This window comes from Scatophagus argus, chromosome 18 (assembly GCF_020382885.2).
Source record: "Scatophagus argus isolate fScaArg1 chromosome 18, fScaArg1.pri, whole genome shotgun sequence".
NCBI classification, from domain to species: Eukaryota; Metazoa; Chordata; class Actinopteri; family Scatophagidae; genus Scatophagus; species Scatophagus argus.
In genome coordinates this window covers 274,984-295,420 of record NC_058510.1, presented here as the reverse complement: position 1 = coordinate 295,420, position 20,437 = coordinate 274,984, and the positions used below count along the sequence as shown (strand labels likewise).

Sequence of the window (20,437 nt, the reverse complement as noted above, 5' to 3'; positions counted from 1 at the left end):
CGGACTGAGAGACAGACTGAGGACTGAGAGACGGACTGAGAGACAGACTGAGGACTGAGAGACGGACTGAGAGACAGACTGAGGACTGAGAGACGGACTGAGAGACAGACTGAGGACTGAGAGACAAGCTGAGGACTGAGAGACGGACTGAGATACAAACTGAGGACTGAGAGACGGACTGAGAGACAAACTGAGAGACAGACTGAGGACTGAGAGACAGACTGAGGACTGAGAGACGGACTGAGATACAAACTGAGAGACAGACTGAGGACTGAGAGATGGACTGACAGACAAACTGAGGACTGAGAGACAGACTGAGGACTGAGAGACGGACTGAGATACAAACTGAGAGACAGACTGAGGACTGAGAGATGGACTGACAGACAAACTGAGGACTGAGAGACAGACTGAGGACTGAGAGACGGACTGAGAGACAGACTGAGGACTGAGAGACAAGCTGAGGACTGAGAGACGGACTGAGATACAAACTGAGGACTGAGAGACGGACTGAGAGACAAACTGAGAGACAGACTGAGGACTGAGAGACAGACTGAGGACTGAGAGACGGACTGAGAGACAAACTGAGAGACAGACTGAGGACTGAGAGATGGACTGACAGACAAACTGAGGACTGAGAGACAGACTGAGGACTGAGAGACGGACTGAGATACAAACTGAGAGACAGACTGAGGACTGAGAGACGGACTGAGAGACAGACTGAGGACTGAGAGACGGACTGAGAGACAGACTGAGGACTGAGAGACGGACTGAGGACTGAGAGACGGACTGAGAGACAGACTGAGGACTGAGAGACGGACTGAGAGACAGACTGAGGACTGAGAGACAAGCTGAGGACTGAGAGACGGACTGAGATACAAACTGAGGACTGAGAGACGGACTGAGAGACAAACTGAGAGACAGACTGAGGACTGAGAGACAGACTGAGGACTGAGAGACGGACTGAGAGACAAACTGAGAGACAGACTGAGGACTGAGAGATGGACTGACAGACAAACTGAGGACTGAGAGACAGACTGAGGACTGAGAGACGGACTGAGAGACAGACTGAGGACTGAGAGACAAGCTGAGGACTGAGAGACGGACTGAGAGACAAACTGAGGACTGAGAGACGGACTGAGAGACAAACTGAGAGACAGACTGAGGACTGAGAGACAGACTGAGGACTGAGAGACGGACTGAGAGACAAACTGAGAGACAGACTGAGGACTGAGAGATGGACTGACAGACAAACTGAGGACTGAGAGACAGACTGAGGACTGAGAGACGGACTGAGATACAAACTGAGAGACAGACTGAGGACTGAGAGATGGACTGACAGACAAACTGAGGACTGAGAGACAGACTGAGGACTGAGAGACGGACTGAGAGACAGACTGAGGACTGAGAGACAAGCTGAGGACTGAGAGACGGACTGAGATACAAACTGAGGACTGAGAGACGGACTGAGAGACAAACTGAGAGACAGACTGAGGACTGAGAGACAGACTGAGGACTGAGAGACGGACTGAGAGACAAACTGAGAGACAGACTGAGGACTGAGAGATGGACTGACAGACAAACTGAGGACTGAGAGACAGACTGAGGACTGAGAGACGGACTGAGAGACAAACTGAGAGACAGACTGAGGACTGAGAGACGGACTGAGAGACAGACTGAGGACTGAGAGACGGACTGAGAGACAGACTGAGGACTGAGAGACGGACTGAGGACTGAGAGACGGACTGAGAGACAGACTGAGGACTGAGAGACGGACTGAGAGACAGACTGAGGACTGAGAGACAAGCTGAGGACTGAGAGACGGACTGAGATACAAACTGAGGACTGAGAGACGGACTGAGAGACAAACTGAGAGACAGACTGAGGACTGAGAGACAGACTGAGGACTGAGAGACGGACTGAGAGACAAACTGAGAGACAGACTGAGGACTGAGAGATGGACTGACAGACAAACTGAGGACTGAGAGACAGACTGAGGACTGAGAGACGGACTGAGAGACAGACTGAGGACTGAGAGACAAGCTGAGGACTGAGAGACGGACTGAGATACAAACTGAGGACTGAGAGACGGACTGAGAGACAAACTGAGAGACAGACTGAGGACTGAGAGACAGACTGAGGACTGAGAGACGGACTGAGAGACAAACTGAGAGACAGACTGAGGACTGAGAGATGGACTGACAGACAAACTGAGGACTGAGAGACAGACTGAGGACTGAGAGACGGACTGAGATACAAACTGAGAGACAGACTGAGGACTGAGAGACGGACTGAGAGACAGACTGAGGACTGAGAGACGGACTGAGAGACAGACTGAGGACTGAGAGACGGACTGAGGACTGAGAGACGGACTGAGAGACAGACTGAGGACTGAGAGACGGACTGAGAGACAGACTGAGGACTGAGAGACAAGCTGAGGACTGAGAGACGGACTGAGATACAAACTGAGGACTGAGAGACGGACTGAGAGACAAACTGAGAGACAGACTGAGGACTGAGAGACAGACTGAGGACTGAGAGACGGACTGAGAGACAAACTGAGAGACAGACTGAGGACTGAGAGACAGACTGAGGACTGAGAGACGGACTGAGAGACAGACTGAGGACTGAGAGACGGACTGAGATACAAACTGAGGACTGAGAGACGGACTGAGAGACAAACTGAGAGACAGACTGAGGACTGAGAGACAGACTGAGGACTGAGAGACGGACTGAGAGACAAACTGAGAGACAGACTGAGGACTGAGAGATGGACTGACAGACAAACTGAGGACTGAGAGACAGACTGAGATACAAACTGAGGTCTCTTTCATTTTCCTGCAAAGCAGAGCCAACCTCACTGACTCTGACCTTGACCTGCGACACACGCACACACATGCACACACACGTGCATGCGCGCTCACACACACACACACACACACACACACTACAGAGGCGAGTGAATAGACAGACAGATCTGGAGGTAACCTCACTTTACCATGAAAATGATGCATCAGAGCAGCTTTTATCTGTTTTCATGTCTGAATTCAAAGGAGACGGAGTGTGTGTGTGTGTGTGTGTGTGTGCGTGTGTGTCATGACATCATCAGCGAGGTGTCAGGGGTTGATTGATTTAGCAACACTTTAACACACACACACAGATGCATGTCAAGGCTAATCTATGCTAATCTAATGAGTGACAGGACAATGCTGTTAGCAGTAATGGACGTCAGTGTGTGTGTAGGTGTAGGTGTATTGCCTTGTAACGATCATTTGATCAGACAGGTTTATTACAGTTTGCTAATTCTATTAACCCTGCTGCACTGCTTGCACACACACACACACACACACACACACACACACACACACACAGCTGTACATCACAGCCATCTCTATCAGTCCTGTCTCTGAGAGGAGGCCACATTGTGATGACTTCATTTATGTTGTCTTCATTAGGAGTTGTTGTTTTATATATGATGGTAAAGTGTGCCAGTGTAAGGCAGCTGTTACACACACACACGCAGCAACCTGAGGAGGCGTGGGTGAGCACTTCCTGTGTCCCTGAGGAGGCGTCGGATGGAGATAATTCTGCTCCAACCTGGAGGGGAGACTCAGGTTTCTCGTCTCCATCTCACACGTTATTTATTGATCAAAAAGTCCACTTTCACTGTTTTTATTTTTACTTTCCATATCAGAGTGTGAAACAAGGAGCAGGAAGAGGCGCTCAGTGGCGAGCCAATCAGGAAGAGGAAACTGGAGGCGTGTTGGAGTCAAGTTAAATGCTTGTGAAGTTAAAGTTAAAGTCAATTCAAACTGAAAGGAGACAAATCCAGCTGCACGATCACTTCCTCCTCACCGTCCAGACTCATGTCACACCTGACAGAGAGCTTCATCACCTGAAGCTCAGGATCATCCAAACCACAGACTCCGAGGTGGACCAAAAGCTTCAGATGTGGACGCTGCTGCTGGCAGCACTTCAATCTGCTACAGGTGGTGTGACAACGAACAGAAGAAGACACCAACCACAGGGACACAAGCATGGCAGACAGGTGTCAAGTGTGAAGCTGGGGCTTCAGACTTGCTGTGAAGGTCGGGTGAAGGTAGATGCAGGAGTTGATTTTCACAGTTGAAATAATGCAGCGCGCACACCAGACAGGGTGATGGTGGAAATGGACAGACGACTGATGATTATTATCTTATCCATTCAGTTTGGGTTTAGACGGGCGCTGACTGATGAGATGCTTCCACGTCTGTTTTATCGCAGTTTGTGGCAGCTGGTTGGATAAAACATGAGACGAGGCTGCCTCAAGATCTGGACTCAGGATTAAGGGTCAAGAGTTACACAAAGGATGCCGTTATGGCTTCAGACCTGTGGCCTAACCCAGGGGTCAAAGCTCAGGGAGCCAAAACTCAGGTGGATGATTCACTGTTTACTCTATGGTTACCATGTAAGGTCAGAAGCAGGGTCAGAGGTCACAGGTTTAAGGGTAGGCAGGTATACAGGATGGGCACACTGGTAGTTCTGGTGTTTCAGGTGTTGAGGTTTGATGTTGGAGTGAGGGGTTAGAGGTGAGAGGTCAGAGGTCAAACAGGTTACTTACAGGTAGTAAGTGTAGGAGTGATAATTTCTTCGTCTGAGTGGTGGGGGCGGAGCAGAGGGAGGGATGGAATGGAGGGAAAGAAAAAACAGAAAAGCAGAAAAAAGAAAAACAACAGATTAACGTCTTGGAGAGAAACAACAGAACAGATGAGTTAAATTATTCTGAGTGGAGGAGCGGAGACTGGTGATTGGCTGCAAAGAGTGAGGGGGGAGGGGACACATCTGACTGGAAGTGAATATATGAACAGAAGAGAGTGGAGAAAGGTGCTTTTGGGTACACCTGTACAGTTTGCAGCCGGGGGGAAACCTGGATGGCCTGATGTCAGCTGCAGACACGTTTTAAATCAGGTGAAATCTCGGCCATTCGTCCTTTGACATTGAGTCAAAACATCTGATCAGAGACTTGATCAATCAGTAATAAACTTTCACATGATCACTTTGTCAGCTGCTGCTTTTTGTGGTTGTCTTGTTTGAATAAACTTTATTAGAACTGAAAGTCGGGTTCGCAGATTAGAACCACCTGAACTGCTCTGGGGCTCCTGTAGACACATGGCCGACTGTGAGGAAGAGGAGCTGCTTCCTGTGTCGATACAAAAGGAACCTTAAACTGTGACCTCAGCAAGTAGCCAAGCAGCGAACTCACACAGGGAAGACAGATCTTACAGCACAGCTGTCGTATTAGGCTGCGTCAGACTGCACAGGTGTACCTAATGAAGTGGCCACTGAGTGTAGGAGTGCAGTGGGACAGGATGAAAACATCAGAAACCTGTAAGCAGAGCGTCCTGCCGTGTGCACACAGAACTACATTTACATAATGAGTATTTTTCCTTGATATTTCAAGTACACTTTGTTGATAATACTGATGCACTCTCACATACACTTTCATGTGTAACAAAGTACTTGTACACTGCTACTTTAACTGCAGTAAAGGATCTGATTACTCCTTCTACTTGTGATAATAGTAATGTAAATTAATGTATGTTACTGCTAATACCCTCAAATCACATGTTGAACACCTGCAGGACTGCAGTTCCCTCAGAACTACTTTGAGCCGGGTCAGGTGTCTCCGTGTAGCTCGGTATCACTCCAACCAGGGCGTAGTAATACGTTGCCATACAAAAAACTAGTTCTGAGTGAGGTTACTGGATCTGATCACCCTGCAGCCAGTTTCAGAGTCCGAACATGCAGCTTCCTGTTTTCACTCTGCTGCTGTAATGAGTCTGACCCCTGTCTGCTCACAGAGTGGAAATCAAACGCACCCCGTCAACATTAAAAAGCTCATTAGAGACCGAACAACCGCCTCTCCGTCTCACTAATATCTGGAGGAGAGATCAGAGCCTGATCGAGCTGGAGACAAGTCTGACTGAAACGCAGTACCAACACACACACACACACACACCCAAACACGCACACACATTTAAACGTGTGTGTGTCTCTGTAGCCTGAAGCCATTCAGCTCGAGGCGACTGAAAAAAAAAACAAAGAATAAAACGCTCTTTCATCTAAATTTCTCTCTTATCGTCAACGTTCTCCAAAGACAGAAGCTTTTCTCGCTGTGGCTGAGTGCATATGTGGAGGACATACTATGTGTGTGTGTGTGTGAGTGTGTGTGTGTGTCCCAGCGGGGTGTCTGTTTGATGTCAGAGAATAAAGTCAGTCCACATATAGTTTAATGGTGATTACTGCTGCAATCTGCTTCATTATTCATCCTCATCATCCTCACTGTCAATGTGTGTGTGTGTGTGTGTGTGTGTGTGTGTGTGTGTGTGTGTGTCTTTGATGAAACTTCAGCTATCTACGCCACATGTATACACATGAAGTAATAGTAGTATTGCAGCTGTGAAGACTTTACAGAGTAACCAATCACGTCCTGATTCAGACTTTTCTCGCTCTGTTCCAGATGCTGCATTCGATTTGTCCTCGTAAGTCGTTTTCTGAGTTGCTTTCCGACTTCGGACGCTGGAACTGACAAATACAACGCCCCTGAAGGCTGCCCAGAATGTCGACTGTAAATAAAACCTGTGGCAGTGTGTGTTTTTAGCGGTTTTGACGCATACACAACGCTGTCTCACTGCTGCCTGTGGACACACAGCTGTGGTCTTGTTAGGCGTGAAATGCTGCGTAAGGTGTTGTTTATCAACTGGTGCTGCTTGTAACCAATCGGTGTTGCTATAGCAACAATGGCTGAATGAGGTTACAAACGAGCCGACTTGTGTTGTGGCAAATGCATCCAACGTTGTTTTTAGCGGACGTGATGTCACTCCGAGTCTTTACGTCTTGCGAGAACAAATCGAATGGAGGGATACCACATACCACATACTTATGCTATAATGTACTACAGTACTATGCCTGGCTTTCGATCTTATATTTTCTGTCTGCACCACACCCCAAAACGACATTCCCACCACAAGATCACCTTCATCCCTACTTCTTGCTGACTCCAAAGTCTTGTTGCACATGCTGTGTATGGTATTAGTCAGTACGCTAACATTAGCTACTGGTGGGCCCAAATACTGGACTCATACAGTCAGAGTTGTTGAACAGCTGAGCCCAGGACTTTTGTCTGCTAAGCTAACATTAGCCAGACTCATAACTGGGTTCTGAAGCACACGCGGCAAAATGAACTGAAAGTATTTTTCTCCACCCCATTGACTTATATCAAAACAGCAGTCAGTGCTTCAACAGTTACCGTTAACTCCCAGTAAAATACCAACAGTTTATACTCACTGCCTTAACTAACATGAACTACATGTGAAATGTTGTTTGCTGTATAAACAAGCATTTACTTCCATCAACTGCTGGTACTTGTTCGGGTGCCCCATGTATTCATTAAAGGATGAAAAAAGCTGCACTTGGTGGATTAAGAGAACCTGCATTATGAAACATTAAAACACGCCATTAAAACTCAAAGTGCTTACCGTTTCTTCATCAACAGGATGACTCCAAGGAAGATGATGATGAAGAGCAGGACACCAGCAATGGATCCAGCAATCTTCACTGTGTGATCTGACTGTTTCTCCTGTTCTGGTTCTGGTTTCCTGGTCGCAGCTCCTGAAACCATTGACCTCCAGTCATGTTACCTTCCTTAAACTCAACAGATCACCATCACCTTTACTCCATTTACAACCAGCTGTAAAATATCACAAAGTCCTGCAGAACAAAATTAATAATTTGAACAAAGCACATAATGCTGTACCATTAACATGACTTACTACGACTGCCAAATACCTTACACTGACATGAAGTACTTTTAACTACCAATAACTACTAGCTGTAGTTTCTGTTTTTCATCATTAATGACCTTTAACTTCCTTTTTCTTGTGAAGAACTTTTTTTATTGAACCCCATAAGATAGCATCCATACAACTTTCATAAACATAATCCCGTCCCCCCACCTCCCCTCCCGGCAGCATCCCTCCCTCCCCTCTTGGGTCTCCCTTGATCCGCAGCCAGCTTGATCCGCAGTCATAAACCCAGCTTGGTCAGTGTGAATTGATGTATCCATATAACACTCCAGGCGTAGTGCCAGCAACTTGGAGTAGATTTTCAGATCCGAATTTATCAAGGATATGGGTCTGTAGTTAGAGCATTGTAATGGGTCCTTGTCTTTCTTTGGTAACAATGAGATTAAAGCTACATTGGTGTGTTCGTGAAAGGCACCTCTCTCTAAAGCAGTCTGGATGGAGCTCAGAAAAAACGGTCCGAGAAGGTCCCAAAAATGCAAAAGCACTTCAGGCAGGATCTCATCAGGGCCCGGAGATTTCCCTGTTGTCATACTACTCAGTGCAGCTGTTAACTCCCGAAAAGTTACCGGATGGCACAGGTCTGCTGCCTCTTCTCCCTGAAGAGTGGGTAGATCCACCCCTTTCAAGAAGTTGTTACACACCTCTGTTTCGAAGCTGTCAGACAACGTGTATAGGTTCTTGTAGTACGTCTGGAACGTCTCTGCCAGACTGGTAACCAGGCCTTTAATAGGATGATGTATTGAGTCAATAGACACCTTTGATTCACACTGTTTTAATTTTAGTGCCAGAAGTCTGCTGGGTTTACTTCCGTTACAATAATAAGTTTGCCTAGTTCTGTGTATAATGAATTCCACTTGTCTCTGTAGTAAATCATTAATTGTCAATCGTCAATAGGTGTGTTAGAACAGTTCCTCTTAAGAGCCCTCTCCAGATATAAGCATTTCTTCTCTAATTCTTTGATCCTAAGATTCCTAACCTTTTTCATGTGCAATGCATATGATGTTGTTAGCTCACATATAAAACCCTTTGTTTCCATCCACACCAACCTAGCGTCCTCAACGGAGCATATATTTTCTTGGAGAAATGTGGACACTTCAGTTCTAAATTCAGAGACAAATGCAGTGTCATTTAGAAGAGAGGTGTTAAAACGCCATCTCTGAGGTTTTTTGGATTTGAAACTGAGATCAATGCTGAGAAATAATGGATCACTTCCGCATGTTGGTGAGCTGTCGCCGACGTTATCAAGACCCTCGTAGAAACTCCTCTGCGTCCTCCGGAGTAGAGAAGCCGCATTGCTCACCGTCCAGGGTGATCTTCAGAGTGGCAGGGTAAATCATGAGATGTCTCTATCGCGTAGAGACTTGTGTACACCCGCAAATGCGTTCCGACATTGACTTGTGTGGGCACTGTAGTCAGCATAAAAACGCAGCAACTTGCCGGCATCTTGTATGGGGGCATTCTTCGTCACCTCCTGGGCGCCGTTTAGTATGGCGTTGCAGTCTCCGTGCCTAAGCAGCCGCAGTATTATGCTCTGTGGGATGTTCCCCTTTGCGTAAGGGCCGTAAATACAATGAGCTCTCTCTATCTCAATAGTTTTATAGCGAGGGTATCCACTTAGGAAGCATTTCTTGGAGAAAAGTGAACGCGTTGTCGCCCTCTCTGCCGTACCGATTCCTGTGATCCGAACATTGTTTCTCCAGTTGTGGTCCTCTAACAGGGCGAGCTTCTGTTGAAATTTTTTGAGGCTGGTGGTGTTGTCTAATACCTGACATTTCATGGTTCGTGTGTCGGCTTGTACCCTTTCAACTTTGGACATCAAGCCCCGAACAACATCCATATGGGCATCTAAGTCCGTCTGAAGTTTCTTGACGGAGTCGTTAACACTCCCCATGGAGCTGGTAATACCACGGGTAACAACCATCTCTAACTGGTCACCCTGTTTGGCTAGAGCTAGCGAAGCCAAATACTACACTGCCGAGGTCTTAAAGATCAAACTACCAGTAAAAGTGGGGATATCACACGGGAGCTCTAGAGTCTTTCGACCACTGCGCTTGCCAGTCATGTGACCGATCAGACCTTTAACTGCCTTTAACTAATCATGACAAACATTTAATACAAATTTATCAGTAATTAATCAAGTAATTACTTACTTTACTGCCTTTAACTGCTCATCCTAGTTCTAGTCTCTCATTCACAGCACCCGAGGCTTTTAATCAGTTATTAACCAGCTATTTAGCATTAACTAGCCTACTACTAAAATACTGCATAAATCATAATTAACAATGACAATTATGTCCGTGGAAATCCCACCAACTACAATTTGACCTTTGACATTAACATTAAAATTCTGCTATATCCTATCGACAACCATTAACGTACATTAATATTTATGGTTGTGCCATTAAATCCAGTTAATCACCCACACAAAAAAACATGAAAATCATTCATTATTAATCCAAACATGATCACTTCAGTGAGTCCCAACTTGAATTAGAGTATTAATGAGCTGTTTTGTGATTAAGCAGTGAGCTCCACCTGCCTCAGACTGAGGAGGAGGGAAAGATGAAGGTGACGAACGGACAGCAGACAGGTCTTCTGACGGCATAATGTGATGGGATGTCAGTGCTGTGGAAAACCCATTACCTGTGCCGTGTGTGTGTGTGTGTGTGTGTGTGTGTGTCCAGGTGTAATATCCTTCCAGATGACTCCGTAGATGAGAAACGTTCAGGACAAGATGTCGCTCTAATATACGAGAGCGTCATTTCAGACCTGCAACACTTTCCCATTCAGAGCCTGACAACAGCCATCAGTCACTGTGTGTGTGTGTGTGTGTGTGTGTGCGCGTGTGTGTTTAACTGGTCGTGACACAGATGAGAGACTGGAAACATGGCTCTCTCACTTTTCCAGTCTGTTTCTGCTGGAAGAGAGCAGAATCAAAGATCACGTCTGAAACCAGAACTACCAGTCAGGCCAGTTCAACTCCTGTCTGATCTGTAACTAAAACCAGCCTATCCAGTTCTATCCCAACGCAGTCCGGTTCCATATTGGGCTGTAGCAGAACCAGGACTTAGTGTGTTCCGTCATACCCAGGACCCAGCTACATTTTAAATGGGTCTGTACCCAAAACAGTGCAGCTCCAGTAAACTGAACTGGTTGAGGGACGAAACATCCAATCGGTTTTCTTTTCATTTCTTCTGTTCAAGGTCAGACAAGCTCAACTATAAGCAGCTACTGCTCTTTATCATTTCATCACACACACGCGCACATTCACTCACTCATACGCACAATCACTCACTCACACACACATGCACACACACGCACAATCACTCACTCACACACACATGCACACACACGCACAATCACTCACTCACACACACACACATGCACACACACACTCACTCACTCTCTCTCACACACACACACACACACACACACACACACACACACACACACACACACACACTCACACACACTCACATCATCCCCTTGGAGGCAGAGAGCTGCTGTTTTCAGTTTAAAGGCTATCAAAACAGGGCTTTGAAGAATTTATCTGTGTGTGTGTGTGTGTGTGAGTGTGTGTGTGTGTGTCACAGTGGGTCATAGAGAAGCTGTTTTTATGTGAAAGTGAAACTGTTTTCTGCTTCGGGGCTTCAGCCAGTCATGCTGAGTGGGAGTATGCGTGTGTGTGTGTGTATTAATGTGTTTGTATACAAGGCAAACAGCTGTTTCAGTGTGTTTGAGGCCTGCTGGTGACACAACCTCTCCCACACACAAACACACACACCATCATAATGTGTATGTGTGTGTATGAACAGTTGGTGGAAAGTTTCAACCTTCAGGCTGGTAAATATTTAAATGGAATTTTCTGTGAGCTGTGAATGAAAATGTGTGTGTGTGAGTGAGTTTGTGTGTGTGTGTGTGTGTGAGTGTGTATGTGTGTGTGTGTCAGTGTGTATGTGTGTGTGTGTGAGTGTGTATGTGTGGTGTGTGAGTGTGCCTGTGTGTGTAAATGTGTGTGTGAGAGAGAGAGAGTGTGTGGTGTGTGTGTGTGTGTGTGTGTGTGTGTGTGTGTGTGTGTGTGTGTGTGTCTGTGTGTGGTGTGTGAGCGTGCCTGTGTGTGTGAATGTGTGTGTGAGAGAGAGAGAGAGAGTGTGTGTGTGTGTGTGTGTGTGTGTGTGAGTGTGTGTGTGCCACCTGTTCTCTTGTCTGTAAATCTGAGCCCACACTCACACACTCACACACTCACACACACATCGATCAGCCACAACATTAAAAGCACCTGCTTGATATTTTGAAGGTCCCCTTTGTGCTGCCAAAGCAGCTCTGACCTGTCAAGCTAAGGGACTTGGGACCTCTGGGGGCGTTTTGTGGTCACTGGCATCTGACTTTTGGATGGTTTGGGTCCTGTTCGTTGAGGGGAGGCCCCACCTGGTTGGAGCGGGTATTTGGTCTGCAGTGTTTAGGTGGGTGGTGTGTGTCACAGAACATCCATATGATTGGCAGAACGCTGCATTGTAAACCGATCATTAATATAATGCACTTCACCTGTCAGCGGTTTAATGCTGTGGCTGATCGATGCAGATATTCAGTACACACATGTATGTACTGGATATGTATGTGTATATATATGCCCCAGGTATACACACAGCTCATGAACTTCCTGAGTGTTTCTGTGTGTTTTGTCTGACCTGTTAGCTGCTTGTCGCCAGCTGCCGGCACGATGCGAATGTACGGCGTGGTGAGCTGGGTGACGATAATTGCGGCTATTCATCCAGGAAGGCATGCAGAGAGAGAGACAGACAGACAGACAGACAGAGAGACACGCTGTTGCAGTGGTTTGGATTGAAGCAGAAATATTAGTGACATGCAGTGTCTTCCAGGTGGAGGTAATTCTCTAAGACACCTCAGAGGAGGCCGTCCTCTCTACGTCTGGTTTCATCTAAAGGTTTACAGAGAGGAGAGCAGAGCATCACTCAGGTCAACAACAACATGTTTTAGCCCCAGAAACAGACCTGAAAGAGGAGCTCGTTAATCAGCTGATCAATCAATCAATCAACAGATCGTCAGACACTAGTGATGGAACAAGCGGAGAAAGCAGCAGCAGCAGTTCAGAGAGATGTGGCGTCCAACATGCTGACAGGAAGTTCACTCCCTGCAGGTCAGCAGTTAGCTGTGATGCTAACCGCTGCCATGTGTTTACACAAACACACACTCGTGTTTGGTTCTGTGCAGACGTGATGTGGATTTGACATGTAGTTTTAATATTCATCATGTGTACTTTACATACACAAATATCACAGTAGTGCACAGTCAGGATACAGATTGTTTGTTGTGTGTTGCCTCCTTTTTGTTTGATGAGTGTGTGTGTGTGTGTGTGTGTGTGTGTGAGTAAGTGAGACTCGTTTAGCTGGATTCTGTGCATTTTGTTTGTCAGTTAACATTCAGCAGAGGTTCGGATCTCCTTTACATTCATATCAGCTCCGTTCACTGTTAGCGCTGCGAGGCACCAGGGAATCTTCCCCTGGGAGATCTGGTTGGCTGCTGCAGCATGACTGACAGGTGCCAGTGGACCACCAGAGCCAATCAGCATCTGGTGTCGTTAGCCACCAGAACTGGGCTCCAATAAAAGCTGATTAAAGCCAGAACAGTCAATTACTGTGTGTATGTGTGTGTGTGTGTGTGAGAGAGAGGTAATCCTTGACATTCATCGGGGGAGATAACAGTGTTTTTGGCTTGTTTAGCTGCAGTGCTAAACAGCTCTCTGGACACCCATAGACTCCCAGTTATTAGTACTGTGTTAGTGTAGTATTAGCGTAGCACAGAGTTTCAGTGTGTGTTTTATGGGCGTGGTGTGTCCCTCTGTCTGCAGAGGACATCAGGTCGACCTGTCACTTGACTGGAGGACAGGTGTCAGGGCCGAGCAGCCATCTGTGAGCTGTTAGACTTCTGGATGGGACCAATGTGCTAACCATTAGCTCAGCGCTGCAACAGCTAACTGCCATCTGTGTCTCATTACATAGAATGAACTGGCTTCTGCCTGGCTAGCTAGCATCTAATTTAGCAGTAAATCCAGTCCAACAGTCTGCTGTGTTCAACAGAGTCAGCAAACTCAAGAAACCAGCTAATGATGCTACCCGCTAACAATATAAATAAAATCTGCACCCCACTTTTCAAAATAAAACGGCATGGAATACCATTCAAAGTAAAGTGTTTTGAACTACTATTTAAAATGAAATGGAAACTCAGGAAGAAATCGGCTATTTTATTTTGAATGAAGCAGCTTTCACAATCTTCCTGAATCCATCTGAGAATAAAACTCAGTTCATAAATTTAAAATGAACTCAACACCTCTCAAAATAAGAAGCATTTTCTTACCTTTGGTGGCCACACGCACACAGTCGATCTTTGTCTCCTGTTAGAGAGAAGCAAATTAGTTTCCTGTCAACACAAATGTCGACATATTAACTGTCACATCAGGCAACTTTCTGCTCACACACACACACACACACTTGTCGTAAACAGAGCGGACAGAAGGAAAATGGCTGTGGATCAGTGCCTGTGCTGGCATTTAAGAAGCAGCACATAAACACACACACTCTCTCTCTCTCACACACACACACACACACACACACACACACAGAGTGAGACAGGTTTTGGTGAAAGGCGAGAGAGAACATCTTGTGTCTTTGTAGTTTTAACAAACAGACGACAAATTAACCACAAGAGCTCATGAATATTCATGCACACACACACACACACACACACACACATGTAGCAGTAGTGTGTCTCTGCGGTGCAGCGACAGTAAAAAGCACTACTGTTGCTGCATTATTCAACACACACACCAATTAAACCTCCCACCGTCAATAATTAACACACAACTCAATACGATCTGTGTGTGTGTGCAGCTACCTATTAGTATCAGTGGTCAGACTGCTGGAACTATCTTTAGTCCTATTAAACTGTTTGTGTGTGTGAGCATGCGTGCACGTGTGCGTACGTGCACACGCGCGTGTGTGTGTGGCACAGTCCATGCTAATATCACAGTGTGTGACCTCTGTCTCTGTTTCGCCTCTCTGGTTTATATGACAGAAAGAACAAAAAGAGTGAAGGAAACTGAAAGGAAAGTGTAGAACAGGATACAATAGAATGATGTGAAACCTTGGTTATACATGTGTGAGTGTGTCACACAGGCGATGTCGAGCTCTGCTGCACACTCTGATTGGATGTCAACCACATCTACCACTTCTTCACACGTTTCAGTCACTGTTTCCTCCGCCATAAACACTGCAGCTTTTCAGACTAGAAAAACTCTGGAACCCGTCTGAGAATCAAATAATCCATCCAAGTTTGTCTGCATGCCTGTATAGGAGCAGCTAACCCAAGCTTCTAACAGGAGCAGCTTACATTAGCGGTTAACCTGAGCTTTGAACAGGAGCAGCTAACAGGAGCAGCTAACCTGATCTTCAGCTAACAGGAGCAGCTAACAGGAGCAGCTAACAGGAGCAGCTAACAGGAGCTGCTAACCTGATCTTCAGCTAACAGCTCACTCAGAAAGGAGATAATTTGACTATCTGAAAACAAAAAAAACAAACACATAAAAAACATACAATACTCAAGTTGTAATTGTAATTGTAGTTGTAATTGTTCCAGTTCATAACCATAGGCATTCACTATCCTTAACTAGATGGTTAGTTTTGTAACCAGTACGATAAATGGTTTCTAACAAAGATGTAATTCTCTCAAACTCAAACTGTGATCCTTCTCTTATCTTAACTAAGCAATCTGTGCATAAACCCAACCCCAAGAAAACCAAAGCCATGTTTACCAGTTAGTAACTACAATGCCTCAAATAACATGGTGGAAAGTGAAAAGAAACACAGTGAGCATGTGACTTCAGGATTAGGAAACACAAGACCAAAACCAAAACCCAAAAACCAAATTGCTGTCATGGACAAATTATCTACGGTAGACACTGTCCACCAGGACCTTTACTACTAGCTTCAACATTCATACTTGTGATGATGGAAATGGACCCCAGAGCTAATCAACACCATAGTCACATCACCAGGTGTGTTACTTGTGAACAGGTGGACTCACCCCGTTAGCAGTGCTCACAGCCTGGTAGTAGATGCCGTAACTCTTATGAGGCAGCAGGGGAGCGTTCCAGTAACCGCTGTAGGTTCTGTTATCACCTGTGATCACACACACACACACACACACACACACACACACACAGAGGTTATCTATCTCTCTATCTATCTAGCTGACAGAGGAGTGTAGTACTAGACTAGCGAACTAACTGTCTGTGTGAGTGACTGACCAACACAGAAGGGCATCGGTGCTCTCAGTTCGCTCATCAGCAGCTCAGCACTGAAGTAATACTGAGAGTCCAACAGTGTGGCGTTCTGGAAGTGAATGGGAACCGGGTAACAGCGGAGAATCTCTGCAGTACCCCTCCTCTGTCTGCGGGGGCGCTCCTCCTCCACCACCACCTGGTATTTACTACAAACAAACAAGTTGAATAGTTAAACCTGAAAGAGACAACATCCCTTTTAGTTTTCTACTTGTATGCACATCCCTGACTTGTGACAGCGAGTCACTTGGTCAGCTAGATAATGAGTGTGCTTAGTTTGTTAGCTAACTGGTGTGTTAGTCAGTTGACCAGTAAGTGTTTTAGCTGATTAATGTGTAATAAGTGCTTCCGTTAGGCAGCTGGTCAGCTGATAAGCTGATATGGCAGACCAGTCAGTCAAATGAATAGTAAATAAACTAGTTAGTAAACTGGTTTGTTCTCTAATTAGTATATTATTCATTATTATATATATATTATTGAAGTCATTCACTCAGTCACTTTGTTAATTAGCTTGCTAGGAAATGGCTAACTGAAATTAGTAGGTTAGTGCCATGCTGAACCAAAGCCAAATTCCACCAGAACAAACTAGTGAGGTCCAAGCATATTTGTGAGTCAGCTAACAGGTTAGCATTTGTTCAGCTCTCTGAGCTCCAACTTTTTCATGAACAAGTCTCAGGTACTCAGGTAGTTCTGAGCAGGTTAGTCACAGTGAGCCAGCTAGCCAGCTGAGTAAGTAACTTAGTCACTTGCTAGCAGTTCGCTCACATTGTTGCTACTGTTGTAGCTAAACTCAGAGGGCAATAGTCTGCAGTACAATTTGGAGGTGTGGCATTTGAACGACGAAGGCTGTTGGTAGACAGAGAGGATCTAATGAAAGACACAATCCAGTTGCATCATGGGAAATGTAGGATGCAGTGTTTTTTGGAATCACTTGAGTGTAGTTACTCTTTGTTTTTGACCGACTCAGTGGACTCAGAACTCCATGAACATGCTGAACATGTTCAGCTCTTAGCTTTGGGGTGACATTGTTGGAGATTATCGTCTTGATTTCCATTCACAGATACAAGAACTACAACATAAAACTGTTCTGCTCTGTCGTCACCCATCTGTTGGTTCATTATTCAGCTACACAGAAAGGTCAGCGCTGCCTCTCCTCCACTCCATCACTCTCTCCTTCATTTTTATTATCTCTCTCTGCCTGTGTAGAGGCTGTAACTTTATAACACTCTGACATTAAACTGATAATTCATGGCACCCTTTCTGTGAACATATTAAACCCCATATGTGGCTAAAGGACATAAAGATAGAAAACAAATGGAAACAGAAACAAAAGAAAATTCTGAATTTTGTCTGAAGAATTACGGTCATAAAGGACAAGTTCTGTTATGAATCTTTGTTACATTTCAATGTATTGTGCAAAAAGAACTCAACTCCGACAAACTCTCTTGACTCTAAAAAATACCCTCCACAGAAACGATAAAATCTCACTCTACATCCACCGGCTGATGACACCAAAAACCATCCAACTGGGACTGTTTACTTTCTGCTTTTGACCAGCAGGTGTCACACGTGAGTTCACACATAGACTGTGTGTGGTTTGCAAAATCACTGAGCTACACCTGAACGCAACACAACAGTTTTCAACTGTTTGTGTCCTGAGGGACACGGGGAACAATAGTTGTGTTTTTCACAGGAACCAGATTCAGGACAGAAGTCATATATCACAACTCATACACACAAACACACACACACACACACACACACACACACATACACACAATGTATTCACTCAAAGGGTGTGGATGGTGAAACTACAGTATTGTCACATTTCCTGCTGGACAGGAAACTAAAGGAGGACAGGAAGACACACACACACACATTGCAGTACCTGTATTGTTTAATTCCCCACAGAAACTGATAGAAAAGAGGCAGATTCAGTCATGTTCTCTCTGTCTTTCTCCTCCTTTCTTTCTCTTTTCTTTCTATCCATTCTCTCCTCCCCCTCACATCTTTCTATCTTTATCTCTTTTCTTCCTTTCTTCTTTCTTCTCTGTCTTTGACAAACCGTTTCCAATCACATTTCTTCACCCTCACGATGCAGCACTTCTTGTGTGTGCGTGTGACAGTAATCTGATTACAGCTGCAGGTCGCCCGCGGCAACACCTTTTGTCCTGCCATTGGAGGCTCTTATACACGAGTGTGTGTGTGTTGTGTAGTGTGTGTTAGTGCGCCTGGAGGCCGACACACACACTCTGGTGTCAGATGAGACAAAAGCAAAGTTAAATATAAACACACAAACATGAAATCATATCTCTGAGCAGCATCTGCTGAATCTGATGGATTTCTCATCAACTATCATGTCAATTAACACACTGCACATCACACACACACACACACATACACACACTCTTTACATCTCCGTTCTTGTTCTTGCATAAAAAGAAAACATAAATCTGATTCATTTGAGATGATCCATTTTCCTCTTTCAGTCGTCTTGTTTATTCTTTCGCCTGCCGTCGACAATCACGCATGTGTTTTATACGATTGCTCCGTTCTCCCAGGCCACCCGAACACCCCACCAGTTTTGTGGTTTTCTACATTTATTTTACTCTTCTTATTTCAACCAAAGAAAAGTGGCACACATTGACAGAAGACATGAAAGTGCTGCTAACAGTAACCCGCCCCCCCCTCCAGGTTGTGTCAGGATTTTGCAACAAATGCAAAAAATATTTCTCCTACAAAAATTGTGAGCCTGTGTGAGTCTAAGCATCTCAGCGATTTGAAAGGACTCTTGTATTATCGCACACATTGCATCATCATACTCCTATGTATATATTTTTCATATCTAAAACACATAGCAAGCTGTTTCCACTTTCAAACATGTCACTGTATCATGTCAGTGAGGATTTATCAGTTACAAAACTTGATTTTTTCCACATAAAGACCTGCACAAATTTTTCCACAAACTCATCAATATGTAGTACACCAAACCTAAGTGAATAAAGATAATTCTCAAAATTAAGTAAAAGATTACATAACCAAAGTCATTAAAGACATGATTTAGTTCATCACTCTAATGTCAGTCAGATTATTAAAGATAGATTTCCATGTTGTTCCAAACTTTACGATCAGATGTGATCGTAAAGTTTGGCTGATCATTTGTGCAAGCGAACAACGGGGGCTCTAAAACTGACCCCTGAGGAATGCCAGGCTGTCAAACACAATCCATTCAGGCTTTGCAGAGCCTTGTGTGTGGAGGACTTGTCAGATTGGAGGATCAGAGCTGCTGCTCAGCTGCTGAGAGCCAGGAAACTCTGGAGGAGAGCGCTGCAGTCAGAGCTACAGTTTGTGGAGGAAGAAACAACCAGAGTCTGCTCTGATCTGGAGACGTTTAGTAGCAGAAGAAGAGCTCACACTTCACTTTGTTAAACTGCTGGGATTAAAAAAGATTTATATTCACTGTCATTTACCAAACTTGGAGCAGAAGTGTTCATGACATACACACCCCCTCAGTGCCTGCCGTTGCTCACTAGCTTATAGCTAATGTACAATAAGGTATTCTGGCTGTTTGGGGTGAATAAACACAAATGACCCTGCAGTCCATGCAATGCAAAAACTCACTTTGCTTTCTGTGAGACTCAAAGAGTTAAAGCAAGGCGTCTGGACTTGTGAAGATTGGCTTGAAGATGTTTCGCTGCTAATCCAAGCAGCTTCATCAGTTCTGAAAAAACTGACTGGTGGGGAACAAATATATACACCTCAGTGGGAGCGACTAAGTGAAACTAACTAAAACAAAGGATCTGATAGTCCTGCAGATTAGTCTATGTAGTTGGACGTGATGTGGGATGTGATTGGCCCCCTGTGTTTAACGACTGGCTATCTGGTTCTAACAACTGGCTAATGACCGTGAGAATGTTAATGACAAGAGAAAAGCAAAACATCTATCCAGAGATAGATTCACAAGCACAACCTCAGCCTAACACATTTTGCAAAACACTACACACAGTGATTTGCAAAATGCTACACACATTTTCACACTTTCGGCACAAATTGGACAAAGCCATCCACCAGGTGTGCAAACACATATGCGCTTTAGTTAGTGGACCAGGTGCAGTTAGTGTGTTTGCTGAGTTTACAGTAGTAAGAATATAATTTTGTCCTGATTTTCCATGTTGACTGAGCATATGGTATGGTTGGTTAATGGTTGGTTATGGTTAAATACAGTATTTTCATCAGTCTG

At 45.0% G+C, this 20,437-nt stretch overlaps 1 protein-coding gene across 10 annotated transcripts in view; it reads right to left on the bottom strand.

Annotated features, from left to right (window-relative positions):
* The window catches only part of LOC124050018 (receptor-type tyrosine-protein phosphatase mu-like), an 88,010-nt gene that overhangs the window by 25,130 nt on the left and 42,443 nt on the right, over positions 1 to 20,437 (bottom strand). For 4 of the 10 annotated variants that reach the window (XM_046372179.1, XM_046372180.1, XM_046372183.1 and 1 more), the window contains exons 15-20: positions 16,165 to 16,346; positions 15,942 to 16,036; positions 14,217 to 14,253; positions 12,530 to 12,604; positions 7,515 to 7,647; positions 4,598 to 4,630 (exon numbers count right to left, since the gene is read on the bottom strand). In XM_046372179.1, coding sequence (XP_046228135.1) covers positions 4,598 to 4,630; positions 7,515 to 7,647; positions 12,530 to 12,604; positions 14,217 to 14,253; positions 15,942 to 16,036; positions 16,165 to 16,346 — 555 coding nt within the window. The remainder of the gene's footprint in view (positions 1 to 4,597; positions 4,631 to 7,514; positions 7,648 to 12,529; positions 12,605 to 14,216; positions 14,254 to 15,941; positions 16,037 to 16,164; positions 16,347 to 20,437) is intronic. The other 6 variants (XM_046372182.1, XM_046372184.1, XM_046372185.1 and 3 more) reach the window with 3 other exon arrangements.